Source organism: Bubalus bubalis, chromosome 6 (genome assembly GCF_019923935.1).
Source record: "Bubalus bubalis isolate 160015118507 breed Murrah chromosome 6, NDDB_SH_1, whole genome shotgun sequence".
Classification (NCBI taxonomy): Eukaryota; Metazoa; Chordata; class Mammalia; order Artiodactyla; family Bovidae; genus Bubalus; species Bubalus bubalis.
The window spans coordinates 51511979-51530962 of NC_059162.1; the positions used below are offsets into that span (position 1 = coordinate 51511979).

Here is an 18984-nt window from a genome sequence, read left to right on the forward strand (position 1 = left end):
ACATTAGTTGTAAGAATGAATTCACAACAATTGGTACATAAAGAATTTTAAGAAACTATACACCTGTAACTAGAGACAGAAATTGATTACCTTTAAAAGCCATAATATGGAAATAAAACCTTTTGTGATGAGAAACAAAGTTGATTACCATGACATTTTTCTTCAGAGAGAAGAAAAACAAAAGCCAATAACAAAATAGAAGGCATAACAAAATAATAAAAGAGTAGAACCATCCTGGAAAATAACAAGTGGAGGGCATGAAGAAAAAGAAACTAGGATTTATGAGTACAATCTCAGCTCCACAGTTTACTAGTTATATTACAAATTCTTAAGCATTCCACTATCAGGTGGCTAAACGGTGGTGCTAGTGGTAAAGAATCTGCCTGCCAATGCAGGAGATGTGGGTTTGAACCCTGGGTTGGAAAAGATCCCCTGGAGGAGGGCATGGTAACTCACTCCAGTATTCTTGCCTGGAAAATCCCATAGACAGGGGAACCTGGCAGGCTACGGTCCATGGGGTCTCAAAGAGTTGGACACAAGTAAAGTGACTTAGCATGCACAAAAATTTCTAAGACCTAAAGTTGAATTCTGTGCATGAAGCACCTGAGTCTGCCAGTATTGTCAAGAGGGACTTCTTGGAGAAGGGGACATTTAAGACAACCTTACATCAAAAATCAGGAACATATGCTATAAACAAGAAAGCATATACTTATAATTTACCAGAAATTGCTAAAATGAGAATTTCAATCCTCAGAAAAATGAGTTTTTTGGCTAAGGAAAAAATATTCATTGGGATATTCTTTAGTGGTGCTGAATAACTTATTAAATATATTTCATAATATTAGTCTGTCAGTGGACATTTACGGGGCTTTATTTGTTTTAAACAAATATAATTATAAGACACACTCACAGGCAACTTTAGTTTGACAGCATCCACAGGCTGCTGAAAAGGCCAGGAGAAACGATGCTTCCACAAAGCCTTCAGGACAACCTTCTGTAGATACTGCAGCTGATTCGTCAATCGCCCATTTTTCTTAGTATTTATATACTCTGGTGGTGGAGGGTTAACAATAGCTGTTTGTCGACTTGGCAGAGACATTCTCAACTGCTTCAAATCCTTATATTCTAGTATTGTCTACAGGTACATATCCTATTTAAAAAAAAAAAAAGAAACCAAAACAACAACAACAACAAAAACTGAGTTATTTTCAAAGCACCTTTAAAATGGTTTCTATAGGAACAGAAAAGTTTCCTTCAAAAGTAGATTTCATATTTTAAAGCATATCATGATTAGGACAGCAAAAGAAAAAGCAAATTATTCAATTTGAAAAACAAACACGAACCTTTTTCTATGTAAGTACTAAAAGTGGTTTCATTATGTATGCCTTCGTTTTGGGTGATTTAAGTTACTCCAATGTTTTACAGTAATTTCTTTCTGCCTTTCTTAAACACAAATTGTCTTAGCAGGAAAAGTCTATAAATTCCTGGTTTAAAAAAAAAAGAAGTAATAGGGAATGTTAAAGGTAATGTGAGTATACAGTTTATTCTACAACTATTAACTAGTGAAGGGAGAAAGGCAAAGGAATTTTTCTGGCTAATTTAAATAAAGTGATTTATTTTAAAAGTGAATTATTAGGAAGAAAAATGACTAATGTTAAAATGCTACTGTTCAGCGCATATTACAACTAACATAGAATAGTTTAAAGCTTCATGAATATTTCAGAGAGATGGTATCTAACATCCCTAGACAACATTACTACTTTAAGGATAAAAGAGCAAAGGTACTACCAAGTGTATCAGCAAAATGAAAAGTATGATTATTAAATAAATTGTCCATTTTTAGAGATCAGTGTTAACATTTAGCCAGTATATGAACACACACATACACACATATTGCATTAAAGCAGTGTTAGTTTTCAACTCTTGCTGTAGAATTGTGGCAAAATACATACAGCATAAAATTTACTATCTTAACTCCTTTTAAGTGTACTGTTCAAAAGCATTAAGTATTTTCATATTTTTGAGCAACTTATCTCCAGAACTTGTTTATCTCACAAAACTGAAACTCCATACTATACTCATTAAACAATTCCTAAATCTCCCCTCTCTCCAGCCCCTGGCAACCACTGTTTTAATTTTCTGTTTCTATTAATGTGACTACTCCAGTAATCTCATATAAGTACAATCACACAGTATTTGTCTTTTTGTGACTTGCTTATGGTGGCTCAGCTGGTAAAGAATTCCGCTGTAATGCAGGAGACCTGGGTTCGATCCCTGGGTTGGGAAGATTCCCTGGAGAAGGGAAAGGGTACCCACTCCAGCATTCTGGCCTGGAGAATTTCATGGACTGTATAATCCATGGGGTTGCAAAAAGTCAGACACGAGTGAGTGACTTTCACTTCACTATCTATCTTGGCATAAGGTCTGAGGTTCATCCATATTGTAGCATGTGTAAGAACTTCCTTCATCTTAATAATAGTATTGCATTGTATGTATATACATTTTGTTTCTCCATTCATTCATTGACAGACACTTGAGTAGTTTCCACCTTCTGGTTATTGTGAATAGTGCTGCTATAAGAAAAATATATGGGTTTCCCAGGTGGCTCACTGGTAAAGAATCTACCTGCCAATGCAGGAGATGCAGGTTCAGTCCTTGGGTCAGGAAGACCCCCTGGAGAAGGAAATGGCAACCCACTCCAGTATTCTTGCCTGGGAAATCCCATGGACAGAGAAGCCCGGTGAGCTACAGTCCATGGGGTCACAAAAAGAGTTGGACACGACTTAGTGACTAAACAACAAATAAATACCTCTTCAAGACCCTACTTTCAATTCGTAGGGATATATCCCCACAAGTGCAGATGTGGAATTGCTAGATCGTATGGAAATTTTTAATTTTTTGAGGAATCCCATACTGTTTTCTACAGCAGCAGCACTGTTTTACATTCCTACCATTTAAGGGTTCCAATTTCTCCACATCCTCACATGTGCTATTTTCTGTTCTTTTGATTAATAGTAGCCATTGTAAAACCCACTCCAGTGTTCTTGCCTGGAGAATCCCAGGGACGGGGGAGCCTGGTGGGCTGCCGTCTATGGGGTCGCACAGAGTCGGACACGACTGAAGTGACTCAGCAGCAGCAGCAGCCATTGTAATGAGGCACTGTGGATCATTTAAAAAAATACCAATGGCCTTCTGAGATGGCCCACCCACTGTCTGTGGAGTGTATTTCTCCCAAGGCCGTCTTGCCTTTTCAGAGAATCACTGTCTACAGAATGTGTATCTAAATAAACCCAGTTCTAGGTCCCAACCCCTGGAGATATGGCTTGAGAATCAGTTTTCTTTCTTTTTTAAGTTCCCTGGACATTCTGATATATAGTTAAGATTAAGAACCATTACTGGGGCTTCCCTGGTAGCTCCACTGGTAAAGAATCCATCTGCAATGCAGGAGACCCCAGTTCAATTCCTGAGTCAGGAAGATCCCCTGGAGAAGGGATAGGCTACTCACTCCAGTATTCTTGGGGTTCCCTGGTGGCTCAGACAGTAAAGAATCTGCCTGCAATGAGGGAGACCTGGGTTTAATCCCTGGGTTGGGAAGCTTCCCTGGAGGAGGGCACAGCAACCCACTTCAGTATTCTTGCCTGGAGAATCCCCATGGACAGAAGAGCATGGCATGCTATAGTCCATGGGGTCCCAAAGAGTCGGACATGACTGAGCCACTAAGCAAAAGAACCACTACATTAAAATGAATTAACTTGGAGATTATTATCAGTCTTACAATTTTATCTCATCATTTCACTTTTCTCATCTTATACAAATATGCACTAGAACTCAATAAAAAGTCATTGAAAAGAAAGAAGGTGCTATTTCAGTGTTGCAACTGAAACTGGCTCTTATCCTGGCTTTGCAATTACTTAAAGGTAGCCTACCTTTTGAATACCCAAATCACTACATCCTCCTCCTCCACAGATAACCACTAGGATGACTTCTATCCCCATACATTAAATTGTGACTGTTTTTTGAATTTTACATAAATATAGTATTGTTTACTATGTATTACATTGTGTCTGGCTTTTTTACCAATATTGTTTTTGAGATTTATCTATGTTTTTGCCTGTTGTATTCTATTGTAAAATCATATCAAAATTTATCCATTCCTATTGGGACTTTTAGGTTTTCCAATATTTAACTATGACAAATAATGCCATGAAATGCTTTAGTGTATATGTACATGCCTTATGTTGGGTATAAACCCCGAAGTAAAATTGTTGGGACAAAGGTTATGTATATGTTCAACCTTAGTAGATACCACCAGTTTTCCAAAACGTACCAATTTATATACACAACAATAGTCTAAAATTTCCAGTTATTCCATATCTTTGTATTTGGTATTATGGACAGCTTGCATTTTAGCTCTTCTGGTGGGTGTAAGATGGGATCTCACTGTGATTTTATTTCTCTGATGATTCCTCCTCCAAAATAAATCTCAAATTTTCACTTCTTCTACCACTATGACCCTAGCCCCAGTGATCATCCTTTAACAGACTAACACCATCGCCACCAGACTGAGCTGAAACCTTCCAAGGTCTGGTTCATTGTTCCTTCCACCTCCTTTCCTACTCTCCCAGCTCAATCTCTTTTTTCACTTCTTTGCATCAAGCCAGTTCCAGTCTTTGGGCCTTTATACTCTGCTTGAAATGCTTTTCTTCTAGATCTATTCAAAATTGTCAGCTCCTTAGAGTGACTTTTCCTTCACATTCTCATTTTAAATAGGCATACTTAACTAGCTCCTCCTCAGTTCTAATTTATCAGCTAATACCCTCTTCACTACTATTATTTTTACCCACTTGTCACTGTCAGTCTTCCAATCCAACCCTCCCCCTAATCCCCAAAATGTAAATGCTGTTTCAGCTTATGGACCTTGTTTGCATTGATTCAATGCATAAGACAGAGCCCACATATGCTGAATTAAAGTGTTCAGGTTCAATTTTATGTTAGAGATAGAGCAGATGTGACTTGTTTATATAGGGAAAAGTGGGGAGAGAAATCAAGAATGTTTTACATCTAAGTTCCTGCTGCTCAGGAATCTGTCTTCAAAAAAAAAAAAAAAAAAATAATAATGAATGAATGAATGTATATCAATTATAAAACACCGTTCTCAAATTTGTTCCACTCCTCAAAATCTCAGCCTCAGGGCTTCCCTGGTGGTCCAGTGGCTAAGATTCTGGGCTCCCAATGCAGGGGGCATGGGTTTGAGCCCTGGTCAGGGAACTAAGATCCCACATGCTACAACTGGGACATGACAGTCAAAAAAAAAAACCTCAGCCTCACTATCCCCATTTGCAAATGATTTCAGTTTATAAGAAACTTTATTTAAACATTAATCTCTTGGTTTCTTTTATTCCCTAGTCCATTTCCTCTTATTTCATAAGTGCCTCACCTCTCTTCCATAAGGATCTTCTTTCCCTTTTTCCAGAAACCTATTGTTTCATTATTCCTTTATCTCCATTATTGTATGTTTATTTTTTATTATGTTTATTAAGGCTTTCCCCTACTTAAATAAAGATTATGCAACACATGGTTCTGCTTCCTGCTTTGTCTTAAGGTTTCATTTTCTATGTGTTTATCTGTTATTAACTTCTGCTGATATCTCTGCCCACAAACATGTTCTAATCAGCATCTTAAAATTATTTTCCTTAAAAACACCTTTCCACACAAAAATCTGCATGCGGATATTTATAGTAGCTTTATACATAATTACCAAAACTTGGGAGCAATAAAGATGTTCCTCAGCAGGAGAATGGATAAACTGTGAAGCAACAGTCAGACAATGGAATATTACTTAGTGCTAAAAAGAAATGATTTATATAGCCACAAAAAGACATAAAGGAATATTAAATACAACAACAACATATGACATTCTGGAAAAGGTAAAACTATGGAGGCAGTAAAAACCTCAGTGGTTGCCAGGAGGCAGGGAGAGAAAAGGATGAAAAAAAATGGAGCAGAGAATTTTTACGGTAATGAAAATACTCTGTATGATACCATAATGATGGATACATGCCATTATACATTTGCCCAAATCTTTAGGAAGAAAGAGTGAACCCTAATGCAAACATCAGATTTTAAATTATAAAATTTGTTGTGTCAACAAAATTGAAAAGTACAGAGATGAACAAAATGGTTCATCTACTGTAACAAATATACCATTTTGTTTCAGGATGCTCCTAACAAGAGACTATGCATGTGTTGGGGCAGGAAATACATGGGAAATCTCTGTATATTTCAATTTTGCTGGGAACCTAAAGCTGCTCTAAAAAAAAACCAAACAAAAAAACCCTTGGGTGCAAAAAATTTTGTGAAGGTCAAATATATCCATCCGATTTCTCCAGCTCTCTTCTGAAACTGCTCTCCCAAGATCACTAAAATATTCTGAAATAGTCCAAATCCCTCACTGGCCTTCCTCAGTTATCTCCCCAGACTCCTCTGTAGTATCTATATTGGCTAGCAACACTTAAAATTGTTCCCTTTTGCATCCAATACACCCATAACTACTCATACCACTTCTTCATATGACCATTTTATTTCAACACTTGTCCATATCTTCTTAATTGTGGTATTTTAATCAGACATCTGTACCAAATTAGTCAAATCCAAAACTGAGGCTTTTGTATTATTTAGGAAAACAGTACTAACTAGTAAAGACTTAAATACTATGTATTGGGATAAAAGACACACACACATACACATATATATATGTCCAGACAAGACAAAATACAGTCTACATAGCATCTATAAAGAATTTTTGCCAAAAATGTGTAACAAGCTTGTAGATTTACCATTTTTGTAACAGAAAATTCAATGGCTACAGCTGTGCTGTCCAGTATGATAGCCTCTAGCCAAATGTAACTTTAAATTTAAATTAACCAAAATTACCAAGATTAAAAATTTAGCCTCGGGACTTCCCTGGTGGTCCAGTGGTTGACAATCTGCCTGACAATGCAGGGGACATGGGTTCAATCCCTGGTTGGGGAAGATCCCACATGCCTTGGGACAACTAAGCCCATGTACCACAACTACTGAGACTATGTACAGCAATAAGGACCCAGTGCAGCCAAAAAATTAATTAGTTTTTTTAAAAATTCAACTGCATTATAAGTGCTTAATAGCCACATATTCCTAGTGCCTACTGTATGCAACAGTGCAGCTATAGGACACTGCCATCACAGCAGAGTTTTTTGACACCTGCTAGAATAAAACAAAAATCATGAGACAAATTTATAATATGGAAGATTTTATAAGACAAATGGCCTAGCTTTTTAGAAAAACTCAAGACTTAAAGAAAATTAGGAACTGCTCTGAATTAAGACATAATAACTGAACTCAACTTACTACCCTATGTCAAATTTTGGTTTGAAGCAACTATTAAAGACATTTTTGAGGACTTCCCTGGAGGTCCAGTGGTTAAGACTCCACACTTCCACTGCAGGGTGCACAGGTTCAACCCTGGTTGGGAAATTAAGATCCTGTGTGCTGTAGGGTGTAGTTAAAAAAAAAAAAAAAGACATTTCTGGGGACAATGAGGGAATTGGTTCAATAGGTGTGAGAACAGTAGGACAATTATGTAAGGGAAAAAAGTTTACTTTAAATACATGCTCAAAAATTTTAGTGTGACCACTGCCACAAAAAGTATAAAATACCTAGGAATAAACCTACTTAAGGATACAAAAGAACTGCAGACAGAAAATTATAAGACACTGATGAAGGAAATCAGAGACAACAATAACAGATGGGGATATTCCATGTTCCTGGGTTGGAAGAATAAATAATGTGAAAATGACTGTACTACCAAATGCAATCTACAGATTCAACTTGATCCCTATCAAATTACCAATGGCATTTTTCACAGAACTAGAACAAAAAATTTCACAATTCATATGAAAACACAAAAGACCCTGAATAACCAAAGCAATTTTGAGAAAGAAGAGTGGAGCTGGAAACAAATAAATAACAGAGCTGAAGGAATCAACCTTCCTGACTTCAGACTACACTACAAAGCTACAGCCATCAAGACAGTATGGTACTGGTACAAAAACAGAAATATAGACCACAAGAACAAGATAGAAAGCCCAGAAATAAAGCCACACACCTATGGGAACCTTATCTTTAATAAAGGAGGCAAGAATATACAATGGGGCAAAGACAGCCTCTTCAATAAGTGGTGCTGGGAAAACTGGACAACTACATGTAAAAGACTCAAATTAGAGCACTTCCTAACACCATACACAAAGATAAACTCAAAATGGATTAAAGACCTAAATGTAAGACCAGAAACTATAAAACTCTTAGAGGAAAACATAAGCAGAACACTTGATGACATAAATCAAAGTAAGATCCTCTGCAACCCACTTCCTATAGTGATGGAAATAAAAACAAAAATAAACAAGTGGGACTTGAAATTAAAAGCTTTTGCATAGCAAAGGAAACTATAAAGGAGGTAAAAAGACAATCTTCATAATGGGAGAAAATAATAACAAGTGAAACAACTCACAAAGGATTAATTTCCAAAATATACAAGCAACTCATACAATACCAGAAAAACAAATAACCTAGTCAAAAAGTGGGAAAAAGACCTAAACAGACATTTCTCCAAAGACGACATATAGATGGCTAACAAACACATGAAAAGATGCTCAACACTGCTTGTTATTAGAGAACTGCAAATCAAAACTACAATGAGATGTCACCTCATACCAGTCAGAATGGCCATCACCAAAAAGTCTACAACAATAAATAATAAATGCTGGAGAGGGTGTAGAGAAAAGGGAAACCTCTTGCACTGTTGGTGGGAATGTAAACTGATATAACTGCTATGGAAGACAGTATGGAGGTTCCTTAAAAAGCTAGAAATAAAACTACCATATGACCCAGCAATCCCACTATTAGGCACACACCCTGAGGAAACCAAAATTGAAAAACACACATGTACTCCAATGTTCACTGCAGCACTATTTACAACAGCTAGAACATGGAAGCAACCTAGATGTCCATTGACAGATGAATGGATAAAGAAGCTGTGGTACATATATACAATGGAATATTACTCAGCCATAAAAAGAAATGCATTTGAGTCAGTTCTAATGAGGTAGATAAACCTACAGTCTATTATACAGAGTGAAGTAAGTCAGAAAGAGAAAGAAAAATACCATATACTAATGCATATATATAGAATCTAGAAAGATGATACTGATGAAATTTGCAGGGCAGCAGTGGAGACAGACAGAGAACAGACTTATGGACGTGGGTTGGGAGCAGGGGAGAGGAGAGGGTGAGATGTATGGAGAGAGTACCTTATGTAAAATAGCAAATGGGAATTTGCTGTATGGCTCAGGGAACTCAAACAGCAGCTCTGTAACAACACTAGAGGGCTGGGATGTGGAGGGAGATGGGAGAGAGGTTCAAGAAGGAGGGGACATATGTATATCTATGGCTGATTCATGCTGATGTTTGGCAGAAATCAACAAAATTCTGTAAAGCAATTATCCTTCAGTTAAAAAATAAATAAATAAAAACTTCCGTGTGAATAGTAACATTTGTGAAATGTTTAAAGATTTGGGGGAAAAACCTATACAGACAAGCAAACACATAAAAAATGTTGACAATTCTTGGTGTTATACAGGGCTCCTTTGTACTATTTTATCCATTTTTCTATATCAGCAATCTTTAATAATAAAGTACATCGTTACTTAATGCTGCAGATGGACTGACCATGGACAAAAGCTCTGATAATCATCACTGGGCAAAACAATAGCTAATATTTGGTAATCTGATAATTATCTCAGAAGTGCTCTGCAGTACTTGGCTGGAGGTCCTGGTTTCTAGTGTGAGGTGAAACTATCCAGCAATAGAGGACTAGGAATTATCCCCTTAATAAAACTGCTTTATAATTATCCCAGTCTTAGTGTTCAAAGTTATGTTAGTTCTCTGTTTTTTTCCCAGCCACACCACAAGGCTTGTGAGGTCTTAGTTCAGCCTCTACCGGGGATGAACTTCAGCCCTCAGCAGTAACAGTCCTAACCAGTGGACCACCAGGGTCCCCTGTGTGTGTGCTTATACTCTTTGCGACCCCATGGACTGTAGCCCACCAGGCTCTTCTGTCCATGGGATTTCCCAGGCAAGAATACTGCAGTGGGATGCCATTTTCTTCTCCAGGGGATCTTCCTGACCCAGGGAAAGAACTTGCATCTCTTGCACTGGCAGGCAAGTTCTTTACCAGCTGAGCCACCGGGGAAGCCAATCCCTATCTTGTTCCTTATTTTAAAACTTTTTAAAAGGAGCTCAAAAGACCTTTACGACCCAGATAATCACGATGGTGTGATCACTGACCTAGAGCCAGACATCCCGGAATGTGAAGTCAAGTGGGCCTTAGAAAGCATCACTACGAACAAAGCTAGTGGAGGTGATGGCATTCCAGTGGAGCTATTCCAAATCCTGAAAGACGATGCTGTGAAAGTGCTGCACTCAATATGTCAGCAAATTTGGAAAACTCAGCAGTGGCCACACAACTGGAAAAGGTCAGTTTTCATTCCAATCCCAAAGAAAGGCAATGCCAAAGAATGCTCAAACTACCGCACAATTGCACTCATCTCACACGCTAGTAAAGTAATGCTCAAAATTCTCCAAGCCAGGCTTCAGCAATATGTGAACCGTGAACTTCCTGATGTTCAAGCTGGTTTTAGAAAAGGCAGAGGAACCAGAGATCAAATTGCCAACATCCGCTGGATCATGGAAAAAGCAATAGAGTTCCAGAAAAACATCTATTTCTGCTTTATTGACTATGCCAAAGCCTTTGACTGTGTGGATCACAATAAACTGTGGAAAATTCTGAAAGAGATGGGAATATCAGACCACCTGACTTGCCTCTTGAGAAATTTGTATGCAGGTCAGGAAGCAACAGTTAGAACTGGACATGGAACAAAGACTGGTTCCAAATAGGAAAAGGAGTACGTCAAGGCTGTATATTGTCACCCTGCTTATTTAACTTATATGCAGAGTACATCATGAGAAACGCTGGACTGGAAGAAATACAAGCTGGAATCAAGATTGCCGGGAGAAATATCAATAACCTCAGATATGCAGATGACACCACCCTTATGGCAGGAAGTGAAGAGGAACTCAAAAGCCTCTTGATGAAAGTGAAAGTGGAGAGTGAAAAAGTTGGTTTAAAACTCAACATTCAGAAAACGAAGATCATGGCATCCGGTCCCATCACTTCATGGCAAATAGATGGGGAAACAGTGGAAACAGTGTCAGACTTTATTTTTGGGGGCTCCAAAATCACTGCAGATGGTGATTGCAGCCATGAAATTAAAAGACACTTACTCCTTGGAAGGAAAGTTATGACCAACCTAGACAGCATATTCAAAAGCAGAGACATTACTTTGCCAACAAAGGCCTGTCTAGTCAAGGCTATGGTTTTTCCTGTGGTCATGTATGGATGTGAGAGTTGGACTGTGAAGGCGGCTGAGCACCCAAGAATTGATGCTTTTGAACTGTGGTGTTGGAGAAGACTCTTGAGAGTCCCTTGGACTGCAAGGAGATCCAACCAGTCCATTCTGAAGGAGATCAGCCCTGGGATTTCTTTGGAAGGAATGATGCTAAAGCTGAAACTCCAGTACTTTGGCCACCTCATGCGAAGAGTTGACTCATTGGAAAAGACTCTGATGCTGGGAGGGATTGGGGGCAGGAGGAGAGGGGGCGACAGAGGATGAGATGGCTGGATGGCATCACCGACTCAATGACATGAGTTTGAGTGAACTCCGGGAGTTGGTGATGGACAAGGAGGCCTGGCGTGCTGTGATTTGTGGGGTCACAAAGAGTGGGACACGACTGAGCGACTGATCTGATCTGATGTGGCTTTAAAAAATAACTGGCAAATTTCTGTCAGATAGCTGTCAATTTTATTTTACATTCTCTGAAGACGTTTATTCTTTCCAGCTTTTACTCTTAATAACCATGAGTAAACAGAAAATTCCAGCGTAATGGTCTAGCAACATAGCCTCCAAAAGATTTACCGTAATTGACATAATGGTAGGTCACAATCAGTAAGGTGTCAGAAGTAATTTGTCACTTAGATAGATTGGTTAGTTCAAGGTAACCACTCTTCTCTAAAATCACTTATACTTCAACACACTGAACTATGGAGTTACAAGTCTGCTGGCAACTATGCATAAACTGTAACCTATTCTGCCTATGTGAAAATTCACTGTTGTTTCTAATGTTTATGATGAGTTGTCATTTTATTTCTCTTTTTAAAACATTTTTTACTCATGGATATATTTCTACAAAGATATATAGATAGCATGGGCAGATGAAATCTCATATCACTAAGAATTGAGTGTTAACAACCATCAATCACAACTGCTCAAAAGACAATGTATCATAAATGATTATGAATTCTGGTTTACTCTGATAATCACAAAATAATGTAGCACCACCTTGTCAATCTTTCTATGGTTCCATGGGCAAGTTGCCTGAAAATCAGATCCCTTTTGCCCATTATAAAATAACCTTGGGAATTCTGGAGAAATTCTTAAGACAATATACCATTTATGGATTTCATAAAAATGAAGTTTATTTGAATTTTAACATCCACATGGTTTGAACAGTACACAACAGTTTCCCATTTTTGTCCTCCAGTTAACCAGATGCCCCTCCTTAAACTCTTAGCAACTTCTTGTGTATCCTTTTAGAAACTTTTTTCACACTTACTTCTCAATTTAAAATAGAGTTGAAATTTTTTGATGCTTTGAATAAAGACTGTTTAAAAATATTTTCTATTTTGATAAATGTCAGAGAATAAGTTATTTTGTTGTATGGTGACACTTCTGGTTGAGTTCATAGATCTCACATATGCAAGGAAGCAGTACAGCATAAAGAACTTGGATTCTGTTAAGAGTTCTCATGAGAATAAAATTTTTTTTTCCATTGAATTTTGTACCTATATGAGATTATGGATGTTTACTAAATGTATTGTGATAATCAGTTCATGATGTATGTAAAGCAAATCATTACACTGTATACCTTAAATTTAAGCTATCTTTCCTTCCTTATTTTATTTTTGCTTATACACCTCTGGTGTTATATCCCTCAAAGCATTATTTTTTTGTATTTGGGCTTTCTGTCTTTATTAGGTTTGTGAAAGGCTGCTTAATCCTTAGTTTTTTTCAAACACTCTTATCTCCTGTATATCCTGAATAAAAGTGATGGTAATTGGGGGGGGGGGGGTTGCGGAGTTTAGATTTTGAACCCTGATGCCTCTAGGACTCAGGTCAAAAGTAATCTGCCCTTGTGATGAGCTCAAATACCGACTTTCAAACTAGACATCTCCAGTTCAAGGGAGAAAATGGTTTCTTCAGGCTTTATTTAATAAGGTCAAACAGTGATTTGTAGATGATGTATATTCTTCACAACAATTCAATCTTCTCATCTGCTTGTCCCTCAATTTTCTTGTCTGAACTCTTTCCCCAGATACTCTAGAATAACACTTGCTCTCTTTTGCCTGCATCTTAAGTATTTCTATACTAGCTTACCGTCCAGACAAACTTTCTCAATTTTTAAAAATTCCACTCTTGATCCTATTCTGTCCTTGGGGTCTCTATCTTCTCTTCTGTATCTCACGTCAGAGCACCTTGAAAAATGATATTTTTACTCCCTACCTCAAACATGACTTTTTCCTGCCATTCCTCTAAAACTGCCCTTGTGAAGTGAAAGTCACTCAGTCGTGTCCGACTCTTTGCAACCCCATGGACTCTACAGTCCCTGGAATTCTCCAGGCCAGAATACTGGAGTGGATTGCCTTTTCCTTCTCCAGGGGATCTTCCCAACCCAGGGATCGAACCCAGGTCTCCCGCATTGCAGGTGGATTCTTTACCAGCTGACAAGCAATGCCCAAAACTGACCTTACACTAAAGTTAATACTTACCATATTTACTTGTTTAATCCAATGGATTCTTTTTTGAACCTTATACCTTACTTGACCTCTCAGCTATATCTGTCACCAGTCTATTGTGATTCTCTTTAAACTCTTTGCTGGTTTCCAGGATACCACTTTCCCCAGATTCTGTTTGTTCACTTATTAAATATTTACAAACTGCCTACAATGGTGGATTGAGCTAGGAAATGGGGATACAATAATCTCTTCACAAAGATCTACAAACAGGCAATTGCAACAGGATACATATAATTATCGCTGTGATGGAGATAAGAAGAGGGTGCTAAGAGAACAAATAGGTGGGTCAGATTAGAATTTCAAAGGAATTATAATCTCATCTTCTTTAACCCATTAATATCCCCCAGAGGTCTTGTTTACTCCCTTTTTGCAGTTCTCAGACTCTTCATGGTATCAAATACCTCTAAACAATTTATTTGAATATAAATTTACATATTCAGAATATATTTAAGTGTTCCTATTTTCTATCTCCAAACCACTTCCTTCCTTCAATCACTTATAATCTCCCACCTGAATTAATGCAATGGGGATGTTTTGATTTTTTGTTCAGCCACTTAAGATCATACTGTTCAACCCACAGCCTTTCATGATACAAGACAAATCCTCTTACAGCCCCTTGCCTACCTCACTAGACTCATCTCTTGCTACTCTCCCAACATGGTGCCAGCCACATTCAAAAATCTGCCCTTCTCCACTGTCCCACCCTACTTTGTACTCACACCATGTCCAAGCCTCTGGAAAATTTCTCCTCATCAGAGCTCCCCTTACTCTTTAGACTAACTTCTATTGGTCTCAAGACCCAGATCAGTAATCCCCTACCCAGAAGCCTCCCCTGCTGCCTTCCAACCATACGGGCGCTTCCCACAGGTCCCAAAGCACCCTGTACATACCTCATTTTAATTCTTAACACAACGCAGCGCCTTGAAGCCAGGCCCATCTCCAGATTCCACAACACCCAACAGAGGCTTTAATATGTTCCAAGGGTTTTAAGTAACTTAACGTGAATGAATTAATGAATCAAGGACGGGAAATCTCCTGTCCCAAATGATGACACAACTAAAACGTCAGCTACATCTAAAGCTCTTTGCTCTCCCCTGCATTCACGAAACTACAGTACCAGCAGTGCTCCACCAATCCAAGACGTACGAGAACTACAAAGAACATGAGTGTTTTTCAAAATGGGAGGAGGTTGCACAACTAGACCCCTAACCCCTCGCTCAACCTCCCTTTTCCTACTCCTTCCTTAGGGAAAAAAAAAAAAAAAGAACCAAGCGTTTAAGAGAAAAGCCAAAAAAAAAAAAAAAAAATTTTTTTTTAGAGGTCCAATGGGGCAAGGAGCTTGCCGCTGGGAAGACCAAAAGAAAGGAACTGGCAGCTCACCTGGGCTGCAGCCACACACCGGGATGGCCTCTCTAACTGCCTTTACTGTCGCACAATGTTGATGGGGGAGGGGAGGAGGGGGGAAAAAGAAAAAAAAAACAACGGTTACTCCCTACCCAGGGTGACAGCGAGGGCCTGGATTCCAGAGTAGTGCTTCCCGCTGGGGTTCCCTTACCCCTTGTGGAAAGGACTTCTCAGATCGCTCCTTTCAGCTTGCACAAGATGAAGCGGTCCAGGGAAGCAGTTCTCTACAGTCCGTCGCCGCCAGCTCTCACCCCAATGGCGGCCGCTAGCGGGCAGCGACAGGCGCCTTTATCCGCGACGCTCCACCGGCGGCGGGCCCATTGGCTGGAGCACGTCACGTGACTCAGCCTGGCTCCAGACCGCTGGAAGGGTGCCTGAGGTCTGAGCTTCGAGGTCCTCGGCTGGGGCCTGGGTGGTTCACGCACCAAGTGCAAGTTTGCTGATCGCTTGCTTCCTCCTGAGAGCCAGGCCCGGTACAGAGAGCGAAGGATATAGGAGTAGGAGCGCCGCCCTAAAGGCGTGTACCGTCAAAACAAATCAACGGATTAGCTTCCATGTTGTCATGAGGATACATGAGTTTCGACTTGTGGTGTTTTCATTGCTTTTCATACTTTTCCTCCCACCCTCCCCAAAACTCCATTCTCTTGAAAGTAGTGAGTGTTTAGCATTTGGTAAAAGGTGAAGTTGGAGCCAACATGAGCTCTTTGGGTTTAAAATAGCACTTAATGATCTATTTCACAACAGCTGGGTAAGGAGACAGTCTGGATTTTGAGAGTCTTGGCCAGTCAGTACCTCCTCATTATTTGTGGGAGTGAATTCGAAAAGTGTATTCAGCACAGTAGTTGCCTTTGGATCCAATTGCAAACAATATTTCTAAATTCCTTAGTATTCATTCCAAGATTGAAGAGTGGATGAGGGAGGGGAGGAGAAAAAACAGCTGAGAACTGCCTGATAAACCCATCAAAACCCAATCAACCTCCAGATTCCTGAATCGTAAATCTGAGGGTCATTAAGAACTTGCATGGGATTCAGTCTCTTTTATGTGAGAGTAAAGGTCATCAGGACCAAGTGTTCACAAGAAAGTCACAACTACTAGAGGTCAACATAAATAATGAGTTGTAGGCATTTTTACATTAGAAAGACTCTTACTCAAAGAAAGTCTTTTTTTTTTTTGCTTGTTTGTTTTAGTCTTTGTTTCCAAGTAACCCAATGACCAAGAATTGTACGGAAGAGTTAATATCACAGCATTTACTTTATTTAGATTTAATACTTGTCAAGGCAATGGTTTTTCCAGTAGTCATGTATGGGTGTGAGAGTTGGACTGTAAGAAAGCTGAGTGCTGAAGAATTGATGCTTTTGAACTGTGGTGTTGGAGAAGACTCTTGAGAGTCCCTTGGGCTGCAAGGAGATCCAACCAGTCCATTCTAAAGGAGACCAGTCCTGGGTGTTCATTGGAAGGAATGGTGCTAAAGCTGAAACGCCAGTACTTTGGCCACCTCATGCGAAGAGTTGATTCATTGGAGAAGACTGATGCTGGGAGGGATTGGGGGCAGGAGGAGAAGGGGACGACAGAGGATGAGATGGCTGGATGGCATCACTGACTCGATGGATGTGAGTTTGAGTGAACTCCGGGAGTTGGTGATGCACAGGGAGGCCTGGCGTGCTGCAGTTCATGGGGTCGCAAAGAGTCAGACATGACTGAGCGACTGAACTGAACTGAACTGAACTTGTTTTTATTGTATAAAATCTCATCATGCAGCAAAAAGGTAAGACTTAGGGTGTAACCCAGGTATAGACCTCTGGTGTGACCATCACCATGAAAGAGCTAAGAGAAGTCAAAGGAAATAAAACCCAGGAATGACTTAGTGCAAATCTTGCTCACTGTCATGTTTTTGGCTCTCCTTCGCCTGAGAACCAGTGGAAGGAATAAAAGCATACTCCACAGAGAAACCTGAGTGATCTTTTTTAGAAAAGCTAAATCTCATCATGTTGACACTCTTAAAACCATTAAATTATTTCCCATTATTTAAAGATAGAGATCAAAACTCTTAAGATGAGCTACAAAGTCTTATGTGATTTATCTATGTTCAGCTCCAACCTCCTCTCCTGCAGTGCTCCCTCTCCATTACCATCTCCTTTTGGTAAGTGCCTTGTTTCCTCTCTCTCTCTCTCTCTCTTTGCTTCTGTAATGAGCTCTTCTCTCTTTTCCTTCCATCCCACACTCAGGTGTCAACCTAAAGTCACTTCCTCAAGGAGGCCTCCACTAGATTACATCTTTCGGTTTAAGGCACTCTCATTGCAACTTAATTATATAGCACTTATTACTAGATTGTACTTATACAGCCACAGGTATATTTCCTATCTTATTTTCCCCATTAGACAGTAAGCACAATGAGCACAATGAGTGCAAAGTATTGAAAGGCTCTAAAGTGTATTTTCTTTGAGTACATTAGCCCTTGATCCTGCTGGGTTTTAAGAACTGTGGCAAAATCCAATTTGAATTAAGGGTAGGGGTGGGTAGGGAGAGTGACAAAACCAGATTTGAGTTTTTATTTTTTAAAAAACTTAAAATGGTTGCAAAATGAAAAATATGGAGAATGAATTAATTTGGGAGTATATTTCATAGGATTTGGTGTTAGATTGGACATAAAGATGATTTGGGGTTTCTGGCTTAAGGAATGCACCATTTACTGAGAAAGGAATTGTAGGAGGGAAGATCAAGTTTGAGACGGAGGGAAGAGCATTGGTGCAGTTTTGAATGCGATGAATTCAGGGTGCCTGTAAGATATATGAGTAGAGATTTTGAATAGGAAGTTTATTATACAGTTCGAAATACAATCCAGGCTGAATATGGGAGAAGGCAAGAAGGAGGTTTAGAAGGTGAAAAGGTTTAGAATAATTAGGAGGTTTTCCCTGGTGGCTCAGACAGTAAAGAATCTGCCTGTAATGTAGGAGACGCAGGTTCCATCCCTGCTGCTGCTGCTGCTAAGTCGCTTCAGTCGTGTCCGACTCTGTGCGACCCCATAGATGGCAGCCCACCAGGCTCCCCTGTCCCTGGGATTCTCCAGGCAAGAACACTGGAGTGGGTTGCCATTTCCTTCTCCAGTGCATGAAAGGGAAAAATGAAAGTGAAGTTGCTCAGTCGTGTCCGACTCTTAGTGACGCCATGGACCGCGGCCTTCCAGGCTCCTCCATCCGTGGATTTTCCAAGCAAGAGTACTGGAGTGGGGTGCCAGTGCCTTCTCCAGTTCCATCCCTGAGAATGGAACTACTACCCACTCCAGTATTCTTGCTTGGAGAATTTCATGGACAGAAGGCTAGTGGGCTATAGTACATGGGTCGCAAAGAGATGGACATGACTGAGTGACTAACACTTTCATTTCTTCATAGACGAGGACTTCTCTGGTGGTCTAGTGGCTAGGACTCTGAGCTCCCAATGCAGGAGCATGCTGCAACTTAAAAAAAAAAGATTCTTTGTTCCACAACTAAGACCCAAAGACCCAGTGCAGCCAGCCAAAGAAGTAAATAAATCTTAAAAAAAAAAAAAATTATAGGGAACAGGAGAAAAAGCT

The 18984-nt window shown here is 39.4% G+C and overlaps 1 protein-coding gene across 7 annotated transcripts in view; it reads right to left on the reverse strand.

Moving 5' to 3' along the window:
• BRDT (bromodomain testis associated) overlaps window positions 1-15920 on the reverse strand; it is a 58411-nt gene extending 42491 nt beyond the window's left edge. The window contains exons 1-4 of one of the 7 annotated variants that reach the window (XM_044944706.2): window positions 15564-15920; window positions 15389-15433; window positions 1344-1484; window positions 911-1150 (exon numbers count right to left, since the gene is read on the reverse strand). In XM_044944706.2, coding sequence (XP_044800641.1) covers window positions 911-1099 — 189 coding nt within the window. In that variant the 5' untranslated portion in view covers window positions 1100-1150; window positions 1344-1484; window positions 15389-15433; window positions 15564-15920. Of the gene's footprint in view, window positions 1-910; window positions 1151-1343; window positions 1485-15388; window positions 15434-15504 lie in introns of all 7 variants that reach the window. The other 6 variants (XM_044944705.2, XM_044944709.2, XM_025288280.3 and 3 more) reach the window with 6 other exon arrangements.
• Between the last annotated feature and the right edge of the window lie 3064 nt (window positions 15921-18984).